The sequence below is a fragment of the Callorhinchus milii genome, unplaced genomic scaffold, assembly GCF_018977255.1.
Source record: "Callorhinchus milii isolate IMCB2004 unplaced genomic scaffold, IMCB_Cmil_1.0 Scaffold10, whole genome shotgun sequence".
Taxonomy (NCBI): domain Eukaryota; kingdom Metazoa; phylum Chordata; class Chondrichthyes; order Chimaeriformes; family Callorhinchidae; genus Callorhinchus; species Callorhinchus milii.
The window spans coordinates 3504748-3527473 of NW_024704751.1; the positions used below are offsets into that span (position 1 = coordinate 3504748).

The 22726-nt window shown below is 43.9% G+C and overlaps 3 protein-coding genes across 5 annotated transcripts; 2 read left to right on the forward strand and 1 right to left on the reverse strand.

The window, feature by feature from the left end:
- The first annotated feature begins 1048 nt into the window (after positions 1 to 1048).
- On the forward strand, positions 1049 to 4724 carry tmem97 (transmembrane protein 97). Its single transcript, XM_007900705.2, has 3 exons — positions 1049 to 1253; positions 3233 to 3377; positions 4156 to 4724. The coding sequence occupies exons 1-3, from the start codon at positions 1134 to 1136 to the stop codon at positions 4407 to 4409; spliced, it is 519 nt and encodes a 172-aa protein (XP_007898896.1). The 5' UTR covers positions 1049 to 1133; the 3' UTR covers positions 4410 to 4724.
- A 270-nt stretch (positions 4725 to 4994) lies between these two features.
- Positions 4995 to 11321, reverse strand: ift20 (intraflagellar transport 20 homolog (Chlamydomonas)). The gene is given in 4 exon segments (NM_001292838.1): positions 4995 to 5406; positions 6036 to 6139; positions 7012 to 7097; positions 10956 to 11321. Coding segments are annotated over 4 exon segments (393 nt in total). The 5' UTR covers positions 11077 to 11321; the 3' UTR covers positions 4995 to 5324.
- Positions 11322 to 12653: 1332 nt separating this feature from the next.
- Positions 12654 to 22433, forward strand: tnfaip1 (tumor necrosis factor, alpha-induced protein 1 (endothelial)). 3 transcript variants are annotated; one of them, NM_001292842.1, is given in 7 exon segments: positions 12654 to 12682; positions 16668 to 17012; positions 18605 to 18774; positions 19482 to 19571; positions 19817 to 19869; positions 20737 to 20932; positions 21629 to 22160. In NM_001292842.1, coding segments are annotated over 6 exon segments (960 nt in total). In that variant the 5' UTR covers positions 12654 to 12682; positions 16668 to 16798; the 3' UTR covers positions 21866 to 22160.
- The last annotated feature ends 293 nt before the right edge of the window (positions 22434 to 22726 follow it).

The window sequence follows — 22726 nt, forward strand, 5'->3', positions numbered from 1 at the left end:
AAATACCAACAACAACAACTTGCATTTATGCAGCGCTCTCCACGCAAGGCGGAGTCCAAGAACGCTAAATAACCTGGTTAAAAATTCAGGTAACTATCATGAAAGCAGTTTGATCTGAAACCTGCTTCACAATGCTTCCCCGGTACCTTCCTTTATGTTTATGGAAGCTGCCTGTTCCGGTGGATGTTGATCCCATAGCACTATTTGAAAAAAAAGGTAATTTCTCCCCGTGTCCTGGCCAAAAATCCCCCAAATAAAATTGGTCACTCTATGGCTGTTTGTCGGATAATGTTGAGCGCAACTGGCTACGCACTTTGCCCACAAACCACAATCAATCCACTTTATAGTATATCCTATGAAGTGCTTTGAGACGTCTCAATGACGTGATAAGGTGCTAATACTGTCTATACAATTTTGAGCCGACTTAAGTAATAGCTATAATCCTACCTTTGGTATAACGCACTTTCACATCCAAAAGTGCTTCAAGGGATACACTGTAAAGCGCAGTGACTGTGTTTCGTGGGGAATCTTCTTGTACAGAAGTGAGACTCATGGAGACCACGTTGAGCCTGTGATGCTTGATCCGATTCCCATCTGCCACACTTTTATCTTATGCTCACGTTGGCCGTGTTGGCCGGTAAAATTCAACGCTACAAATTTACAGTAAACCCTGTGAAACGCTTTTAAGACGGTGTCCCCCGCGTGGGAAGGTGCCATAAACCCGCCGCAAGTATTCCTTTTCAAAAAATGGTTGCCACCGAACCGGAGAAACCTGAACTACGCTTAACTTTATTGGACCCGAACGATTCTATTCCGTTCGTTTCGAGCGGCGGAGGCGGGCGGGGCGGGCGGGGCGGGGAGCGGGGAGGGCGGACGGGTTAGCGGGATCGCATTTGGGACGGCTCTTTCCAAAGAGCCTTGGGAGACGGGCACCGCGTCCCGGACGGCCTCCGCCCGCGCTGTAGGATCCTGTGAATTCTTTCAATGATTTCCCAGAGAACTGCGGATCTCCTCCCTGAGAGCTGGTGAACCAATCCCAGTCGCACGTCAGGACGAGCTGATGTGGAAAGGGCCAACTCTGCACCAATCCCCACACCAAACGGCTCCAATTAAGCCCCATCTGAGCAGAGGCCATGGCGTTCTGTGTGCGGCTCCTGGAGTGGATCTTCTTCTTCTACTTCTTCACCCACATCCCCATCACTCTGGCCATCGACCTGCAGGCGCTGCTCCCACAGTGGGTCTACCCGTCCAGTGTGAGTGTCGGCACCAGAGGGAGGGAGGGAGGAGGGAGGGAGGGGACTGTTCAGCTGCAACGATAGATGGGAGTATAAGGCACCCGACCCCTGTCTGTCTGTCTCTGTCTCTGTCTCTCTCTGTCTGTGTCTCTTTTTTTCTCTCTCTCTCTCTCTCTCTCTTTCGTCCATTTCCTTCCCTTCTCGGAGTGTGTGGGGGTCTGTGCACTAATTGTGGGGACTGATTTGGCAAAAGGAACACGACCCGAATCTGATGTCACTGATCACCAAGTGACTGTGACTTGAGTTTGTCTGTGGAGCCTCACCCGGTGGGTGGGGAGGGAGAGAGGGAGGGAGAGAGAGAGAGAGGGAGGGAGAGAGAGAGAGGGAGGGGGGAGAGAGAGAGAGAGGGAGGGAGAGAGAGGGGAGGGAGAGAGAGAGGGGAGGGAGAGAGAGAGAGAGGGGGTGGATGTGTGTGTTCGTGCGAGCAATGACCTGACACAAGTCCATATGAAACTGTAGCCTTGAGATCCCCCCTCTGACCTTTGTGCTGATCGTTTTCTATTCAAACGCAGATTCTTTGTAAAACTATTCATGGAGACTGTTCAATGTGTGTGTGGGGGGGTAGTGCGGGGTGGGGGGGGTAGTGGGGGGTGGGGGGGTAGTGGGGGGTGGGGGGGTAGTGGGGGGACTGAGGACAGGGAAGATTCTGGTATGAATACAAACACAACACTTCGACATCAACCCCAAGTATTTTGTGTCCACAGTGTTCCCATCGACATCTGAGCCATTCGTGTTGGTGTGGTGTTAATCTTAGGTTGTGCCTTGTGATTAAGGTGGAATAATCCCTCCCAAGAAGCGGAACAATAATAAATTGGTCATTTTCAATCCACGGCTGTTTGTGGGACACTGCTGTGCGCAATTGGCCGCCGCGTTTCGCCCACAAATGTGCAGTTAATTCACTTTACAGTATATTCTGTGAAGCGCTTTGAGACATCTCGAAGACGTGAAAAGTGCTATATCAAATGCAACGATTATTATATTATTATTATTATTTAAAGGAGCCCCTTAACAGTTACAGCTATGTGGCTTTCTCCTGGTTATCCATGTTTGTAACAGTTGTTTATAACAGTATTTCCTGCCTTGATCCAAATGTCAATTGAATGGTCTGTTTGCTCATCTCATGGCTTGTGGGATGTCAGATGAGCCGCCACATTTGCTGTCGTTCCGTAGTATAAAAGTTTTTAAGAATATGAGCTAACTGGCTTTGTTAAGTACTTGGGAGTCACTATTTTTGTGTCAAAAATGAAGTCCTTTTGCCACTGCCAATGGGAGTCTAAAGGACAGAGCACTCATACCCCCTATTGAGTGGAGATGCACTTTCATAGATAGCAGTGCAAGCTGCCAACCAATGAATTTCTGTATCTGCATCTGTGCAAAAGCAAAGCAGATAAACTTAAGAGAGATTAGTAGATTCTGCGTACAAGAGCTTAAAAAGATTTGAATTGTGTTCATTCAGAATCAAGCGGATTTCTGGGCTTGAGACAGGGTAGCACTCACATTTCGTCTTTTTTTAATACTCACATCTGTTTTATGTAGAATAAAAAGCCATGTGAATTGGGAACACTGTTACTACTGTCACACTGTACACCACAACATCAGGAAGTCTCATCGGCAATAGAACACTTAATGATATTTGAATAATTTAAGACGCCAGTGTCTTTTTAGTAGCAGAATTATGTCAATGTTTTAGATTGATTACAACATTTAAGAGTGTTCAGCGCTGAAAACAACCTTATTGTCGCACACAATGCCGAATGATATTGGTGGAATCAAAAATGGTGACTGAACATTGTACAAATGAATTTCCTCAAACACTTGAAAATATTACTGGGAAAGCAGCAAAAAAGGTAACCTTAGCTTAACGTAGAAAGTTGTTATTTTTATAAAAATAAAAATTGCACTTTTTTATACTTGTGTTCCTATGCTTCTTTCCTTAGCTGCAAGATTTGTTAAAATGGTACGCCACCCAGTTCAAAGACCCGATGATGTTGGATCCGCCGGCGTGGTTCAAGTCGTATATATTTTGTGAGGCTCTATTACAACTGCCTTTCTTTCCTGTTGCAGCTTATGCTTTCTACAAAGGTCAGTAAACTTATTTACTTATGTAAGTTGCCTTAATTCTCACTTGACTCCTTGGGAGCCTTGGACCACCCTCCCACCATTCCCCAGCTGAGTTAGTGAGCAGGAAGCAGACGACTTGCTACCAGGTGTCCACCAATCCTGCTCCAAATCTGACGAACAGGCAGCGCGTTACTCTGACTGGCCATCCATTTTGCCAGTAACACACTTTGTTTTGCGATAATCATCCTTGCATTTGATATAGTGCCTTGTCACGTCTTCGAGACATCTTGCGAAACGCCCACAAAATATACAGTCCCACTCCACATTCAATGTTGCTTAACTCATTTTTAAAATGAGAATTATAATGTGGCTAAATGTGAGGTCCAACAAACTTCTTGTCTGCCACTCTATTTCCTTCCTGAAGCCTCTCTGTGCCCTTCCCCACAGAGCACAGGATGGAGCACACTGCAGGTGTGACATTGGCTCCTACATTAATTGTGAGACTCAAGACATTCCTTGCTATAAGTAAGGCTAAGTAAGCTCAGCCTCAAAAAAACTCACCATGTGGGGAATTGTTGACTGAGAATCGCATCCCACCATCCTATAGCGGCCCCAGCAAAAACAACTGAGGGCAACTATCATTCTTCTGCTTTAGGAACACTGACCCCAAATAATTGTTTCACGCGAGGCAACATTTATACTAATTATCGTTGCAAAGTGCATGCCTGAAATAAAACGTCTTAATGCATGTTTGAATGATGATGTGACATTTTTTATATATATATATATATATTTATAGGAAATTGCCAGTGGATAAGAACACCTGCTATTGTATATTCCACCCATGTGGCAACAACTCTTGTTTCCATCCTTGCACATATCCTGTTCAACGATTTCTCAACATCTGTGTATCCAGGACCATCGACAATGTCACAACGTTTATCTCTTGTAGCTCTATATGCCCCCTATCTATTAATACCAGTTATGCTTTTGTTGGCTATGCTGTTCAGCGTAAAATACAATCCTGTTGAGGAAAAGAAGAAAAAGAAGTAACGAGGTTTCACCGAAGTATAACAAAGGAGTATTTACCTGCACAGGAGAGCCGTAATCTGCTTTATTGAGGGGTATTTTCAAATAAAATGAAGTTGTCCTAAATAGACTGCTCATGATTCTCATGCCAATTCAAGGACTGTTTTCTACCGATCAGGAAATGGAAGATTTTTAAATAGCTCACTTGTGTGGCCTCACAGCCACAAGGTGCCTGAGAGAAGATAACTACATACTGTATTCTTTACATTTTTACAAGAGTCGGTCATCCACCCCTGAATCCTGTTCAGTGAATCCAATAAACAAGATTTGCTTTCTCTACCCTGTATTTGGTGAAATATTTCCTTGCATTAATGATGGTTGGATTTTTTTTACTATCACAAGAGAATTTAAGAAAAGAAACACATAACCTGATGGTGTAAGTAGGCCCATAGAATATAAGTATAAGCAAATCTTGTGATCTTGTGCTAACATCCAAGGCAAGTGTTAAAACAATAACTTTCTCAATACTGCTCCAAGGATATTCTGCAACTAATCAGAATGTGAGAAATGGTAGTCTGCTAAATGTGCAAAAACCTTCTCTCACCAGTTGAAAGAAACATTTATTCAGGGTATAATCTATACAAAAGTTGACAAAATATTTACATGTGTACCATGCACATTTTCTTATACTTGAAAGAGCACAGTAAATACCTTAGTATTAAATACTTGTTATAATTTGTTTATATGCAGTCCAAACAATCACACTGAGACAGACATTGTAATAATCACTGCTTGATGTATATTCATTGAAATGTCAAAATGCAATGCAAAAATACACCTGGGGTAAAACCATTGCCTTGATGGAATGTGGTATAAAGGAATAACTGTCCATTGCAGAAAACGTCAATGATGTGTAGTTAGAAAATGCTTTTCTTGGTTTCATTTCTGAAGAATGAACTGATCAATGAACTCGTTTTGCTCGGCTTCAACCTTTGACAGCGATTCATACTCTATCCGATACCTGCAAAAAGAGCAGTCTGTTTTATACATCATGTGCAGAAACGCTTACACTAGTCTAGATTCATTAAACAACAACAACTTGGATTTATATAGCGCCTTCCACCCTGGATGGCGTCTCAAGAGCGCTTCACAGGAACCTATCCCCATATTTTCAATTCATCCACTTCTAAAACTTCATGTGCTTTATGCCATCGTAAATGATTACCATAGATCCCATTTCTCCTCTCCCTGTGTCTTACTAGGTTCTTACCATGCGAGCATAGATTTTTTTTATTTCTGCTAACAAAGTGAATCTCTTCACATTTCTCTAATGTCGAACTTCTGCTCCCTGTCTTTCCATTCTGCTAGTCTGTTTATGCCTCCTTGATCGTTTTGCAATCCTCTTGATTATTTACCAAACTCTCCAGGTTGGTGACATCTGATAATAATTGTTATCATCAAAAATAATAATTTGGTCACTCAATCCACGACTGTTGCACAATTGTGTGCTGCGTTCCACCCACAATATCTCCACAACTTTTCATTCAGCATAGCTCATGTTGTACTTGAGAGAAAAATAGTAATGTGATATACAGTGTGCTGGATTGCCTAGTTGATCCTATCTGATTTCAGACACAAGACTTGACAAACCTTTCAAGCTGCATTTTCTTTTCAGTTATTAAAGCTTGGAGCTGCTGCTGTTGGGCTTCTCTTTGCTTAGCAACTGACTTCAGAAGATTTCTAGCCCCTATTGCCTGTTGAGAGAAAAATTAATTATAACCATTTTTAAACTCTTCCCTCCCGCTCCCCCTCCCCCCCACTCCTCCCACCAATCACTAATTTCCTTTTGCCTCATTCAATAATAAATATTCATTTTTGCATTTGGTATAGCGCTTTTCACGTCTTCTGAACGTCTCAAAGCACTTCACAGAATAGACTGTAAATTTCTGGGCAAAATGGTCCCACAAACAGTTGTGGTTTGAAGTGATCCAATTTATTATTGTTTCTTGAGGGATTATTATCAGGCGTGTGGAATAAGGAAATTCATATCAAGGTTTCACCCTGCCAGGAATCGAACCCAGGTCTCTCGCTTGCGAGGTGAGTGCTCTAACCACTGAGCTACAGGACTCCACAATGCCCCAATGACTCCCCATTCTTTCCATCCTCTTCCCCAACATACCATTGCCAATCAGATGTAATTAAAACTGTTAAACAAATAGGTCAATTCAGTATTAAGTGGAAGTGCTCCCAGAAGGGCACTATAAAAATGCAAGTTGTTTTGTTGCTATTGCTGTAAATAATTTTAAAGCACTTTACCAACATACTGATTTATTTGTAATTAACGTAATCTAGATAATTAATATACTTTCTCAACAGTTTGAATATTTAAAAAACTCTGGCAATGTCTCATTTATAAGAGCTAGTTTTTCTTTTTGAGTTATTGATCCTGTCATAATGACTTAATGACTTAAGCCTTTCTACGTTTCAAAGACACGATCCTACAGTTAGTATCAGTAATGCAGCATTGCAGCATTTCTCAATGCAGCACCAACATTTCCTTCTGTTTTAACAGCAGTCGCCCACTTTCACCGAGAAACATTAACCATTATATCCCAAGGCATCGTACCTTCATTTTCTCATTTTCAGCTTCTTTAGCAAGTTGATCAACTATTTCAATTAAGCCGCCGACTATCTTCTGGAATTGTCCTATTTCTGAAAAAGAAGAGAACATTCTTTGTGCAGCTCAGATACATCCTATATTTACAACAAGGTCATCAGCTTTGATACAGTGTTTAAGAACAGCGAGAACAAAGATCGCTGACGAATACAACTTTTTTTTTCCTCGCTCAAGTCAAAATACTTAGAAAGAACAAATAAGGTACAGCACGCACCGCAAGACAAAACTTCCTCCATATCAACTGAATGGTGGACCATCCAACCCTCTTGCCCCTCACTCCCATAATGTAACATTTTTATCCATATTCTTTTTCCTGATGTAATGTCTGGTTCCTTACCTTGACTCTAGTGTACTTTTAAATTTTGGTCCAGTTTATAGTTAATAATAATAATAATAATAATCCTTGCATTTGATGTAGCACTTTATCACATCGCCGAGATGTCTCGAAGCTCTTCACAGGGTATACTGTAATGTTGCCACGCACAAAATCCTTTTGCTCCCTCCACTTGTCTGCACGGTGCCGTGACTTCACAGGGTAGTACTTGTGTGTTGTACCAACTTAGTGTGTTCCACTAAAAAGCAATTGCAAGACTACCATGTTGCGGAGGCTCTGATATCACTACTCTCGACTTAGTGTTGTATTAAAAGTGTCACGATCATAGTAACTCGAATCCAGCATTAAAGTTACAGTATAGATCAGTTACTCTATTCACAAGCAAATTAGTAAAATTACAAATTTAATACCAATTAGTTCTTAATCTGATCTGATAGCCGATTAGTTCAATAAAAAAACTGCTCAGAAATTACATCAAAATATATATGATCTGTCAACACTATAACTTCCCCCAAAAATGTACTTGCTGACATTTGGATATGCTGCTGTGGGTTTGAGTCACGGTCTTAAACTTAGTAAATTCTTGGAGGTCAGACCCTTCCAAAATGAGAGGTTGTTTCTTTTAAAAGACTATCCATGTCTGCTGGAGAGAGACTGCCAGAAATATTTACCTTAAGACAATGAGCTAACTATTAATGAGTAAGGAGAATTGCTTTACTTGTCTAGACTGGCTTGAAATTTAGTCAATTTGGTGTGAACCATGCACACGCCACATCCTTCCTGTATTTCACTCTATTCACAGAAGGTGATGCCGTTGATCTTTATCTTAGTAATAAAATATTACCCCAAATTAAGGGATTTTTAAAAAATAATTGATATGTGCAAATTGGTGCCGTGTTTGCCTACAAAAACAGTTACCACAATTTACTGTAAATGGCGTAAAATGCTTTGAGCTGTTGTCCTGATGTAAAAGATATTATATGAAATTCAAGAATTATAATTCCTGAACCAATGCATTACAAAATAAAACTAACTTATATGCTTTAAGAAAGTGGTAGGTTTCAATCCAGGATCCTTTAGTTTGCCGTCAAAGGGATTTTTGCTCCTCCTTTGATGCGTATGTGGACCATGACCCTGACACGGACATTGTCTGGCTTTCCATCAATAAACATAGTTGAAATAACTTGGGAGATTGATTCCATGTGTTGCAATAAAGTAGCTTGACGTCACACACAGATACAGAAGTAAACTTGAAACTCAAGCAGATATTTTCAGTTCAAAATGCCAATAGAATAAGTTGTCATATTTGGAAATAATTTTGAAATGTTCATTCAGCACTTTGAGCAATGGGTCTTATTACAGATCAAAAACTCTGTTCTAGGAATGCAACTGACATTATTCTGCAATCCAGCAACTAGTAATTTGAAATGAATCCAAGTCCTAATTTTAATGATCCTTCATCACCTTTCACATTGGGAAATGTCTGAAAGCACTTCAAGATTAACTGTAAAGTGCAGTGACTGTATTTTGAGGCTGAATGTGGCAACCAATATACACACAACAATGTGCCACAAAAAGCCATGAATTAATTGTTTGGAAAAAAATCCTACATTTCGAGGCTCTTAGTACTTTTGCAAAGACAATCTCCTTCCAGCAGATCTGCTGTTAGGCAAACTGTTGCCGTGGGTCAGTCTTGCCTCAAGTATTATTTAAACACACTAATGTTTGTATATACACATTTATAATCAACATCCATCGAACAGGTTCCATTTTTGAAGCTCAAATGAGTGCTGCGCTCCTTTCACAACACCGTGCCAGGACAGAGTCTGGGGGCTACCAATAGAAATTGATACATAATAATACCAATCATAATAACGATCCTAATTTTAAATAAAAATCCTTTGCATTTGACATAGAACATTATCACATTGTTAACATGTCTCAAAAGAGCTTCACAGAATTTTACTGTAAAGTGCAGTGACTGCAGTCTCTGGAGGAAAAATGCGGCAGCTAAACATGCGCGCGTCAATGTACCCAAACTAGTCATGAAGTCGACGACCGATTTTATCCGGGGGATTGCTGACCAGGGAGAAACTCCCTTCTCTTTTCGGGTAGTATCAAGGGATCTTTAACATCCACTCGAACTTTAATGTCCACAACTTGAATTTATATATACAATAATAAATTGGTCATTTTCAACCCACGACTGTTTGTGGGGACATTGCTGTGCGCAATTGGCTGCCGCGTTTCGCCCACAAATATACGGTCAATTCACTTTACAGTCTATTCTGTGAAGCGCTTTGAGACGTCGAGAAGACGTGAAATGCGCTGTATCGAATGCCAGGATAGCGCCCTTCACGTGGGGCAGCATCTTGGGAGTGCTTAACAGTGGCGGAGCCTGATACCGAGTCGGGGGGGGAGGGAGGGAGGAAGGAGGTGACCGCCAGCACGGTCGAAGACGAAGGTCTCCAGGCGTGATCTGAAAATGGGGAAAGAGGGGTCAGGGCAGAGGGACTGAGGGAGAGAATTCCCAAGTTTGGGAGCCTTGTGGCTGAAAGCGCGGCCGCCGATGGTGAAGCGGAGGGAACGAGGGATGAGCGGGAGGCCGGAGCCAGGCGAGCGGAGCGGCTGCCATGTTTCGCCCACCGCCTCGAAGCGCTTGACAGGATATGCCTGTCGCGTAAAGTGTAGTGACTGTGTACTTTGCGGGCGAAGCGCGGCCGCCAGTCGCGCCCGGCGACGTCCCCACAAACAGCCGCGGATTGAAATGACCAGATTATTGTTATTTTTTTGAAAGGATTATGACCGTACAAAAGGGAGGAGGGGGGGGGGGGGCAGAGGGGGAGAGGGGGGGGGGCAGAGGGGGAGGGGGGGAGAGGGGAGGGGGGGGAGAGGTGGAGAGGGGGGCAGAGGGGAGAGGGGGGGGCAGAGGGAGAGGGGCAGAGGGGAGAGGGGGGGGCAGAGGGGAGAGGGGGGGCAGAGGGTTGAGAGGGGGGGGCAGAGGTGGAGAGGGGGGGCAGAGGTGGAGAGGGGGGGGCAGAGGTGGAGAGGGGGGGGCAGAGGGGAGAGGGGGGGCAGAGGGGAGAGGGGGGGCAGAGGGGAGAGGGGGGGCAGAGGGGAGAGGGGGGGGCAGAGGTGGAGAGGGGGGGCAGAGGTGGAGAGGGGGGGCAGAGGGGGAGGGGGGGCAGAGGTGGAGAGGGGGGCAGAGGGTAGCCCCCCCTCTGTTCTGGCCGGCGCTCCCATTATGATGGATAATAATAATAATACCCCCACTCTCCCTCCCCACCCAATCTTCTTCCACCCATCCTCCCCCCCCCCCTCCCTCCCCTCCCCCCCCTCCCTCACTCCCCCCCCCCCTCCTCCCCCCCTCCCCCTCCCCTCACTCCCCCCTCCCCTCACTCCCCCCCCTCCCCCCCTCACTCCCCCCCTCACTCCCCCCCTCCCCCCTCCCTCACTCCCCCTCCCTCCCCCCCTCCCTCCTCCCCCCCTCCCCCCTCACTCACTCCCCCCTCACTCCCCCTCCCCCCCTCCCCCCCCCCCGGTGCCCGGGGTTACCCACTCTCCACGAACTCCTTGCACTCCTCCTTCAGTTCGGTGGTGTTGTGCGCTATCTCGGGGTCCAGGACCCTCAGTTTGTTCAGCTCGTCGAAGTGCAGTCCGGCCTCCCCGAGCGAGTCCATGGCCGCTGCCACGGCGACGGCACGTGACTGACCCCGCGGCGTCCGGCGTTGGAGCCCCAAAGTCGCCCCCAAACCCCCCCAAAAAATAGCCCAAATCTCCCGGTTCCCTCCTGTGACGCCTATGTCCACACACACACGTAACTGTCAGAAGAAAGGCGTCGAAGTTGAGAGCGGAAAGAAAAAAAAAAAAAATTTACTTGGACCGGTTTTCGTCGCACGGTTTTTTTTTCGAAAAAAAAACACACGCCCAACGGCGCAAGCGAACCCGCCCGATCGGGGCGCGAACCCGCCCAATCCCGTGACGTGCGACACGTTGTCCAGGACGACAATGACGTCGACGAGGGAGGGAGGGAGGGAGGGGGAGGGGGGAGCGTCCGCCTCTGCGGATACGCGTCTCTCCGCCCGGGGGCGCTCGCGCGCGAGTTCAGGGGAAACGGCGCATGCGTCTTAAAGGCTTCTTGTGTGGAAGGCAACCGACACACCTGAACGCCCCCCCTCCAGGTGAAAAGTCATCACTGAAATAATCTTAACCCTCATCACCGTAACACAATCCCCGGTCGACCTTCTGACCGTCTTGAATTCGCCTCCGCCGCTCCCCCGAGTAACGGCTGCGCTCGCAACCCGTCGGACTCCGTTTCGCCCACAAACACACAGTCGGTTCACTTTACAGCCTCTGCCGGGTTCAGCGCTTTGAGACGTCTGGAAGACACCCGAAGAGCCGCTGTATCGAATGCAAGGACTATTTTTTATCCTGTGTTGAAAAGGCCAGGATACAGGACTCCTCGGGATAGGATCCAGGATGGGAGTAGTGAACACCGGTCGCACCGGGTGGGCTCTGAATAACAATAATGATTTGCATTTGATATCGCGCTTTTTCACGTCTTTGAGACGTCTCAGAATAGACGGTACAGTGAATTGACTGTGGGTTTTGCGGGCGAAACGCGGCGGCCGATTGCGCCCAGCAGCGTCCCCACAAACAGTCGTGGATTGAAGCGACCAATTTTATGATTTTTTTTTGGGGGGGGGGGGAACAGATTACGATCAGGGCGTGCGTGAGTGCGTGCGCGCGGAGTAAGGAAACTCGCGCAAGGTTCGGCCCCCGGCCGGGAATCGAACCCAGGTCCCTCTCGCTTGCGAGGCGAGCGCTCAAACCTCCTGAGCTGCGGGACTCCTACAATAGCCTGTCTCCGAGCTGAACCTGCCAATAAATTATCATCAGATTATTATTATTATATCATTCATATGGATCGTGGAGTCCTGTAGCTCAGTGGTTAGAGCACTCGCTTTGCAAGTGAGAGACCTGAGTTCAATTCCAGGCAGAGGGTGAAACCTTGGGCAAGTTTCCTTACTCCACACAGAGCCTAATAATAATCCCTCCAAAAACCCAAAACAATAATTAAATTGGTCATTTTCAATCTACGACTGTTTGTGGGACATTACTGTGCGCAATTGGCTGCCGCGTTCGTCCACAAATATACAGTCAATTCACTTTACAGTGTGTTCTGTGAAGCGCTTTGGGACGTCCTCCCGACGTGATAAGCGCTATATCAAATGCAAGGATTATTATTATTATTATTATTATTATATCTGTGCCAAATCTGGGCAGGTGAGTGAGACAGGGCACATCGCGCCTGCGCAGTAGCGTCACGCACAAGTGTGGGGGGAGGGAGGGAGGAGCGGGACGTAAAGCGGAGGCCAGTGCGCTTGCGCGGAGTGGGGTTCCGGTCCTGGCGGGAGGTGACGCCTGCGCTCGGTGTGCGGCCGAGAGGCGCGAGCGGCGGGGAGTCGGTGAGAAAAGCAGCGACCTAACGTTTTGGGGGGACGGGGGACGGCCCCCGGGGGTGAAGCTGATCGGGAGAGAGAGTGAGAGGGGGTGTAAAGCGGGTAACCCGGCAACGCGAGCGGCGGGGGCGGTCGCGGTCGGTTAGGCCCCGGGAGAGCGCGCGCGCGGCGGGAGAGGAGGCGGGAGGCGTCCGAGGCCCCGAGTGCAGGTTCCCCCCGGTCGCCCTGAGGGGAGCCGCGGCTGCAGGGCAGGCGGGCAATCCCGCCGCGTCTCCCGAGGCCTTCTCCGCAGCGCCTTGGGACGACCGTCCGACGTGAAAGGGCCCTTTTTTTGTTCATATCGGTGTTTTATAACGTCGTCGTCGTCGTTGTTCTAGAATCAGAGAATAATAATAATAATCCCAGCATTTGGTATGGCGCCTTATTACATCTTCGAGACGGCTTTCGAAGCCCTGTATGGAATATACCCATATTATACAATGTGATATAATAATAATAATAATAATAATCCTACAGCACAGAAGGAGGCCATTCGGTCCATGGTGCCTGTGCGGGCTCTTTGGGAGAGCTAACCCGATCAGTCCCACTTCCCTCCCATCCCCCCCCAACCCCCCGCTCTTTCTTCACACCCGTGCAATTTATTTTCTTTTTCAAGTACCTCTCAACAACTGAAAGGCTCAAAGAAACTGAACAGACTGAAGACATGCCCCCCTCCCCCACCCTCCCCTTTCCCATTATCTCATTGACTGCGTACAATTGTGTTTCGCCCGCAAAATATGCAGTCAATTCACTTTACAGTATATCCTGTGAAGCGCTTTGAGACGTCTCGAAGACTTGATAAACCGCTATATCAAATGCAAGTGTTATTATTTTTTATTGTCTCCAAACATTGAGCTATAGTTGTAGAGTGAAAGCTATGGACCAGGCCTGAGACACCTGCGTAATCTCAGCTCGAATTTTGGGATTTGACTTTAATGAATCCCCACTTTTAAATCTGGTCAGTGCAGGCGCATACCTCTTCAAGCGAGTCAGCAAACTCCTCGTGGAGGCCGTCTACAGCCCACGCATCTCATGAGGGAGAAGGGAATAATAATAATCGTGTCGTTGAGATGACTCAAAGTGTTTCACAGAATATACTGTAAAGTGCATTGACTGTATTTTGTGGCTGAAATGGAATAGAAGGGATTAGGAGGATAGGTGGATACTAATGTATACACTGGTGTGGACTCGTTGTCTTATTTTTGGTGCTGCACTATAAATAATTCTATCTGAAATTTCTTCCCATTCCCTTTCGATGTTGATAACGTCTTTCTGCATTCATTGGGTCTAGATGTTAACAGTGATATCGCAGGATTGAGTTTGTTAGTTCAAACCTTGTCAGTGACTTGCATACCAATGCTTTGAAGGTAATCCTCTCAAAATGGGATGGATAGATAAATTAGATTACTACAATAGGTTTGGGCTAGATGGGAAAGGTATAGTGGAGATTTTGATTACCTTTAGAAGATTATAAAGTGCAGCTGATCATTGGCTATTTTAATGTAGAATATTATCAACATCTTGTGTTGTGTTGAAGACATAAAATGCGCATTAATCTAATTTGTCTAATGGAGTTTTAGGGTAAGGAAGATTATGTGGTAATATGCCTAGGGTGGTTATTGCCAAATTCTACTTGATATCTATACTTTTGGATGTATCCACTAAGGAGTGTTGTGTCTAGTTTATCGGACCTGAAGTGTTAATTAGTTTTTTTCAGAATGGGGAGTGACTTGACTTATTTTTATCTGCCATTAAGTTATCTGATGTCACATGTCAGTTCTTTTTACTTATGACTAGAGTAGGTGGTGGTGCTGCTCAAAATCAGATTGTCAACAATCGTCCAGATACAATTGAACATTCACCTTCGTAGCTATTTGTGGAACATTGCTGTGAACTCCTGCGCCAGGCTCCGTGAACCTATCACTCACATCCTCACCCGCCTCCACTGGTTCCCATCACACAAAGGATACAGTTCAAGATCATGGTTCTCACCTTCAAAGCCCTCCATAGTCCTGCTCCTCCTACCTCTGAGACCTCCTAAACCCATAGCATCCTGCCTGCTCCCTCCATTTAGTGGGCTCTGACCTGCTTCACTTCTCCCACCTCGCTTGCCCCACCATTGGCGGGCAACCTTCTGTCACTCTGCCCCCATCCTCTGGAACTCCATCCCACAGTCCCTCAGCCTCGCCCCCGCCTTTACCTCCTTCAAAACACATCTCGAGACCCACCTTTTCGACGGTGCGTTCGATCACCCTGCTTCCCCCCCTGTCCTCCACCCTCCCCGATCCCGACCCTCAGCTCGGGTCCGAAACTCTTGACTGTCCAGCGCCTTGGGACATCCTCCCAACGTGAAAGGCGCTGTACAAATGCAATTTTGTTGTGTGCAAACTGTCTGCTACTTTTGTCTACAGAATAGACAGTCACTACACTTTACAGTGAAATCCTCTGAAGCACTTTGAGAGACCTTGACGATTGTGATATGGTGCTATATAAAACGCGGGGATTATTAAATTGAATTAAACTTTGAGGCTTAAATATGTTATAGCCTTGAAAAAGCTTTTTGAGCTGTTCTGATGCCGTGACCCAGTGGTTGCAAACAGGGTAATTCTTCACACGGGACAGTTACTAATTGCTTTTTTTATTTAACTTAATTGTAAATCTAATTTCATGATTGAAAGCATTGTGTCAGTTATGTAATTTGCCTACCCAATAGTCACAAACAAAGAATTTAGTGAAAGCCATCTGATTGCATGACATCATCCTTTTAACAAGTTATTTTTTAACCACAATCTCATGGTACCATCAACAACTCTGCTTGGAAATTTTGTCATTTCTTTTCAAAGAGATACTGTAGTTTTATTTGTTTCAGGGTCAGCCCCACCCTTGGTGATGGGTAATCCCATGGTTCTGGTGAAGGGAAGTAACCATTTAATTTTGTTTGTAACTGAAGAATTTTTCTGCGCATGTTTTTATTGTTTGTGCAAGTATCTAAAGAGGTTTCCTATCCCAGTATTTGCGAGCACAATGTGGTCATTTTTAAGCATTCACAATACCATACAATACAAATTTACATTTATTATAGTGCCTTTCATGTTGGGAGGACGTTGTAAGACATTTAAAATACTGGTTTATTCGCTGCCTGTATACTCGCCCTCTCTAAACTTGGTACGGCCATCACACCAGTCTTCAGCAGGCTGCACTGGCTCCCGATCACAGAATGGATTGACTTCAAGATCCTCATACTTGTCTACAAATCACTTCATGTCCAGGCACCTCCCTACCTCTCCAATCTGCTTACTCCCCACTCCACCATCCCCTGCTGGCTCTGGCCTCTTACATACCCCTCGTCCCTCTGCTCCACCATCGGCGTCCGTGTTTTCAGATCGTACACCTCAAAACTTGGGAACCTTTTTCCCTCAGTCCCTCTCCCTTGCCTTCACATTCCCCCATTTTCAGATCAAAGCTGAAAACCTTCCTCTTCGACTGTACGTTTGGTCCCCTCCTCCCTCCCCCTGGCTCAGCATCATTCTCCGCCACTGTTAAGCCCTCCAAGATCCTTCCCTGGGTGAAGGGCTCTATATAAATAAATGCAAGTTGTTGGTTTGACCCCCATATTCATTTGCAGATTTCCTGTGTCCATTGCAGTGAAAGGGAGGTTTAAATGTGTGTCTTTAAATAGGGCTGCCTAGTGTGTTATGTTTCCATTGTGTTGCATATGTGCTAAAAATGAAAGTTTTCTCTTTCTCTCTTGCCCTCCCCACCCATTTTAGCATTCCAGAGGTTATGAACACTTGTCAACGTGACCAGAAGTTATTTCCTTTTATCAGCCTTGCACACAACCACCACGGCGGGACAGATTAAGCCAACTGTGTGCAGAGTCACCATTTACTTGCAGAGAGACATGTCTGGGGATACCTGCTTAATGTCGCTGTGCCCTGCGTCTGGTGCCAAACCCAAGACCTGTAGCTTTAAAGTAGGAAGCATGGGGAACAAATACGTCCGGTTAAACGTTGGAGGAGTCCTGTATTACACCACTGTTCAGATTTTAACAAGACATGATACCATGCTAAAGGCAATGTTCAGTGGAAGAATGGAAGTCCTCACTGACAAAGAAGGTACGTTTAATAAAATGATGCAATAATCATTTTTAATAAAATGATCCAATAATCAATAAAATGATTACTTTTCCTTTTGTATATACTTTCAATCTAAAACGGTAGAACTCTTGTCTTCAACATGAAGTTTGACCTCCACTTATGTTACGAGGATAACGAGCTGTGCTTGAAAGCTACAAAGTTTACAATGTAACTGTCAGTCACTTCTCAAAGCAATCTGATATGAGAAATGTAATTTAAATGTAATTTCCAATTCTATTTGATTGCTGTGATGTACTGCAGTTAATCTTGTTTCATATTCACGGCAGCCATTTCTGACAACATTATTAGCCATTTTAATGTCAATCCAGAAACAATTGGCTGGTTTGCACTCCATACCTTTTATTGCACTATCAGTAATTGAAGGGATTAGGAATTCTATCGTGTTTCAAGTTAGGTTGTGCAGCTTTAATGAGAAAGTTGCCTGATAATAATAATGTTATTATTAATATTAGATTATTTAATATTACTCATAATAATACAGCCTAAAGTTGTAATCCTGATAATAATAATTATCCTTACATTTTATATAGTGCATTTCACCTTGGGAAGGATGTTTGAAAGCACTTCACAGGATATACTGTAAAGTGTTTTCTGGGCGAAAAATGAACTTCTGAAAGATCCATTCGAAAGCTTTTCAATGGCTGAGCCTGTAGAATAGTGTTAGATGTTTAACCTACAAAAAAGCATTTCCATAACTAAATATCACTATTCATGCCCTTTTGTCAAATTATTGGTAGACAGACTTTACAGAACATTTAGTTCCTTGCCAGTCGCTACGAATATAAACAGCAATGTCATTATTTAAACTGTGTAAATGGAAAAGTGAATTTGCATGACAAATACTCAATGCCAAAATTTACAGCCTGGACTTGCGTTGAGATGTTTGCAGGACCAGTGCTTCTGGCTGGTCTGTGATAAGAACATAACAAGAAAAACCTATTTGTTTGCCCTGGTCCAATATCAGGCCTTTGTTTGCATTGTATAAATTATGTAAAGGAGCGAGCTACATCTATTGTTACATTTGTACATGCAGCCATAATTTGTGGTCGGTTAATGACTATAGTGGGGGGATTGGTAGCTTTCCAAAGGTCAATCTGCATAATATATTTGAGCAGAAAACACAAAAAATACATGCTTAAAGATACAATAACTCAGTTGAGGTAGATAAAGATTTATGTGTGGTTATTTACTATCCACTGACCGTATTCAGCTAATGCAAATTTGTTGTCAAAATTAGGATAGGTCTCGAGGGTTGTTTTTGATCATAGATTGGAGAAAGTTATTCTAATCTTATGTAGGTAGTTGGCAAGGACCAGATTTGGAGTGGTGTACAGTTTAGGGCAGGCATCCTGCTCCTTCTAATGGTTTTCTTTAAAGAATGTGCTGTTCTTTTTACAAATGTTTTAATATATATATGCTTAAAATATATATTTAGAGTTGTATGTGCGATTTTGCACATCCCATCTTCAAAAGGATGTTATGGAGAAGAGTAACTGAGATTTTCTTGAAATACGCCCACTAACTGTGATGTATGCTGTTTCTTCAAACAGGGTGGATCCTTATTGACCGCTGTGGAAAACATTTTGGGACAGTTTTAAACTACCTGAGGGACGATTCAGTTATAATTCCAAAGAGTGGAAGAGAAGTAAAGGAACTGCTTGCAGAAGCTAAATATTACCTGATTCAGGGCCTAGTTGATGTCTGTCAAGCAGCTTTGCAGGTAACATGCAGATATGTTGTTTTGTAATCTGTGAAAATTAAATAGTGTGCATCGCTTTGGTGGAAGGAAAAAAAGATTATTTTCTTGAAACAAAGTCATGGTAGTGACAAAAATGCCCCTTCTGAAAAGCACAACATGGCCAGTGTCTCAGATCTAATAGAAGGCATCAAATGTAGTTTCCAAGTTTATTAAGATGTCTGCAACAGATGTCTGATTCTGCACCAGGTTCTTTTCAGTTTCACACAATGTGTGCTTTCATCAGTGAACTCTGCTCGTCACAGAAATAAATTCCAATCCACTGTTTTGCCTAGTGCAGAACTCTACAGTGAATTGTTCTTATGATAGTTTTTGAATTGGTGAGGTTGACAGACTCCATGCAGCTGGCTTACTTGCCGTTTGGGCTGGGGAGGGGTGTGGGGGTGGGGGAGATGGAAAGGGAAACACTCCACGGGGCAGTGGATGTGACCTATGAAACAAATATAACTCTTCACTTGACTGTCTCCCTTGTGTTGAAGAAATATTTTTCACATTTGTCATTCGGCACAAATTGAGTAAGCTGCAATTACCATGGCAACTGCATGCCATTCGCCGTAGCCATTTTCTGAGCTGGTGCCTTGTGAAAAGATGTGTTCTGTGAGTTTTCTCTGTTCATTGTTGGTGGCTTCTTTGCATTTTTAAACATGCACTGTGTTTTTTTTAAAAAAAAGGAAAAGAAAGAATGCTGTGAAGTTGCGTGCACAATCCCCATGATAACCTCGCCAAAAGAGGAAGAACGGCTAATCCAAGCGTGCAGAAAGGTCACAAGACTTATCTATTATATATAATAAAGCCTTACATTCATATAGAGCATTTTACATTGGGAGGATGTCTCAAAGTGCTTCTTGGGGTATATTGCAAAGTGGAGGGACTGTATTTTATAGATAAATATAATATATTATATATTTATATAATCTATTTGTGTAAGTTGCAGGAGTGAATTCTCATTTGCTGGGTTTTCCAATTTTTTTGTTGCATTAGAGCTAACAGTCTCTTTTGTTAACAGCCAGTTGTGAAACTGCTACACAACAGAAGCAACAACAAGTATTCCTACACCAGGTAAGGCACGACTTCTAATAAAGTTTGGCACCTCTTAAGTTTGGCTTGTGCATTTTGTGTGTTTTTAATATATTAGCTTTACAATCAATTATAAGGATCATTTTGTTCCTTTCCAACTGCACCCTGTACAAAGCAGATGCAGATTTGTGCGAAACTTAACAAAAGTGAAGCTGTTTGAGTGGAAAGAGGAAGGACAGGCCTTTTCTACATAAAACAGAAGTTGCTCGGAACATTCAGCTGGTCAGGCAGCATCTATGGAGAGAGGAAAGTGAGTTCTGACGAAAGGTCATCGACTTGAAACTTTCCTCTCTCCATAGATGCTGCCTGACCTGCTGAGTGTTCCGGGCGACTTCTGTTTTTATTTCAGATTTACAGCATCTTAGTATTTTGCCTTTTCTATATTTTTAAAAAAATCTTTGCATTAAAAAACAAGTGGTTCATTTGAATGTAAAAATTGTAGTGAAAAAACTGTACCGAGCATAACGAACAATGGAGCAAATTTGCAGATGCTACAGCACAGGTGAAGTTGGCAGTGTTATAGGATATATAACAATGGATATAACAATGGTGTTATAGGATAGAGTAGATAGATTGATTTCTGTTGATGTCTCCCTTCTCTGTGAGATAGACTGATGCTTTTGCTTTGAATTAGCCAATAGAAGCTACGTAACTGGAGACTTTGGCAAATGCCCATTTTAATTCCCACTTTTTCCTGTACCTGACATTGGCTCAATATAGCTGTCACCCTTCAAAATTATTGAAACATATTTTGTAGCACAAATGTCAGAAATGCATTTTTGGGCAATGTGTCATTCCCGTCGCTAAGGAGCCATTTAATATTTGGTTTTATGTTTTTTTTCCCCGCAGCAACTCTGATGATAACCTGTTGAAGAACATTGAACTGTTTGACAAACTGTCTTTGCGATTTAACGGAAGAGTGCTATTTATCAAGGATGTCTTGGGAGATGAGATATGCTGCTGGTCATTCTATGGACAGCGCCGCAAACTTGCAGAAGTGTGTTGCACTTCAATAGTGTATGCAACGGAAAAGAAGCAAACCAAGGTATGTGCGAATCACAAGCGGGATACTCTACTGGTGCATTTTTTTGTGCATGTAGTGATAATAATAATAATCCTTGCATTTGATATAGCGCCTTATCACATCTTTGAGATGTCTCAAAGCGCTTCACGGAATATACTGTAAAGTATATTTTGTGGGTGAAACACGGCAGCCAATTGCGAACAGCAGATAGGGTGGATGGACACAGTGAGAGGATAGAAATCTCCTCTCACTTCCTGAGTGCTAAGTTCAACTCACTCCAGATCTGACAATCTCCTCTCTGTTAACTTTTGTGGCTTCTCATGGGGTCTTTCATTTGGGACACCACACGCCACTTGTATCAATGCTATATTAATAGTGTCACTCGGGTCACATTAGGGCAACTGTTGGAAAAATAAGTTTGTCAAATTTGTGCAGAACAGGCTGCTCCTGTGATGTTTGGATCACGACATTCTGGCACTACTGAAACTGGATGTAGAAAACGTTCTTTTCTTTAGTACTGATGTGTTGCTTTAATATTGCATTAGATATAAATTGATGTGTGTGAAGCTATCTTAATAATAACAATAATCTTTGCATTTGATATAGCGCCTTTTCACGTCTTCCAAAGCGCTTCACAGAATATACTGTAAAGTGTAGTGACTGTATAGTTTGTGGGCGAATCTTGTTCGTTATTGGCACCGTTTATTTTCCCCTCAGGTTGAATTTCCAGAAGCAAGAATTTACGAGGAAACTTTGAACGTCCTGCTCTATGAAACGCCACGTGTACCCGATAACCTACTATTGGAGGCTACGAGCCGCCCGCCTGGTAACGGGTCACACAGCGAAGACGACGAGGGGCTGGAAGTTCGGGATCGTGTGCGTAGAATACACGTGAAAAGATACAGCTCCTACGATGACCGACCTCTTGGACACTCGTCTGCTTATAGAGACTAAATCTGTAATGTTGTTGACAGTATTTACTTTTTAACACTTTAATCCACTGCCGGTCACTGATTTACAACTAACTTCCCGAAATATGAAGATGACTGACTTTAGAAAAGAGCCTGCGTGCTTCTAAATGTTCTTTAACTTCTTGTGTGTTGATTTTTTTAAAAAAAAACCTTTTGAAAGAACCTTGCACATTGAACTGAGACACCGGTTTGAATATTGTCTCTTTAATCTACAAATTTGCCTTAACTCCTCACAGGTAATATTTCTAGGAAGCCGATGTGTTTTGGGGCAGGTTTTCAAAAAAAAAAAAAAAAAAAATCCTGGTTTATCGCAACCTGTTTTGCATCACGTGCCTCAAGGCAGTGAATGTGAAATTTGCCCCCAAGTCCCTGGGTTACCGGTCTTGACCTGGCCACGAGCCAGGCACCTTCCCTCAAAGGGTTGTCTTGGGCTACTGCTACTTTCCTTGGGGCTCAGTGGCACTGGGCTGTGATCTGAGCTCACAGCCACCTCTCCTGTTACCGTGTAGCTTTAGGAGTAAATGTAGGGATTACGTCCTCAAAAAAAAAAAGACAACAACCAAAACAGATCCGACTGTTGGCCGTAAGCAGCGGCCGTGAAGGACAGACTTAAACGAGTGCATTTGTGTATTATTGGTTACTTCATGTGGCATTAAATCGTCAAACAGTGTCTTAGTCATGTGGAGGCTAGCCAAGATACTTCTAGGAATCTAGGATATTGTACTGCTGTTTTTTGTGTGGGTGAGGTGGGGAAATGAGAGATGTCGTCACCCCTTCCTGTCTCCCAAGTCAATTACCTCTGTCTTCACAGGATTCCAAAGATTGTAACATGGGCTTTACTGAA

Coding starts and splice junctions, on each gene's coding strand:
- tmem97 (XM_007900705.2), top strand. CDS start 1,134: ATGGCGTTCTGTGTGCGGCTCCTGGAGTGGATCTTCTTCTTCTACTTC. Junction 1,254..3,232: donor AGTGGGTCTACCCGTCCAGT/GTGAGTGTCGGC, acceptor TTCTTTCCTTAG/CTGCAAGATTTGTTAAAATG. Junction 3,378..4,155: donor AGCTTATGCTTTCTACAAAG/GTCAGTAAACTT, acceptor ATATATTTATAG/GAAATTGCCAGTGGATAAGA.
- tnfaip1 (XM_007900707.2), top strand. CDS start 16,799: ATGTCTGGGGATACCTGCTTAATGTCGCTGTGCCCTGCGTCTGGTGCC. Junction 17,013..18,604: donor AGTCCTCACTGACAAAGAAG/GTACGTTTAATA, acceptor TTCTTCAAACAG/GGTGGATCCTTATTGACCGC. Junction 18,775..19,481: donor TCTGTCAAGCAGCTTTGCAG/GTAACATGCAGA, acceptor TTTAAAAAAAAG/GAAAAGAAAGAATGCTGTGA.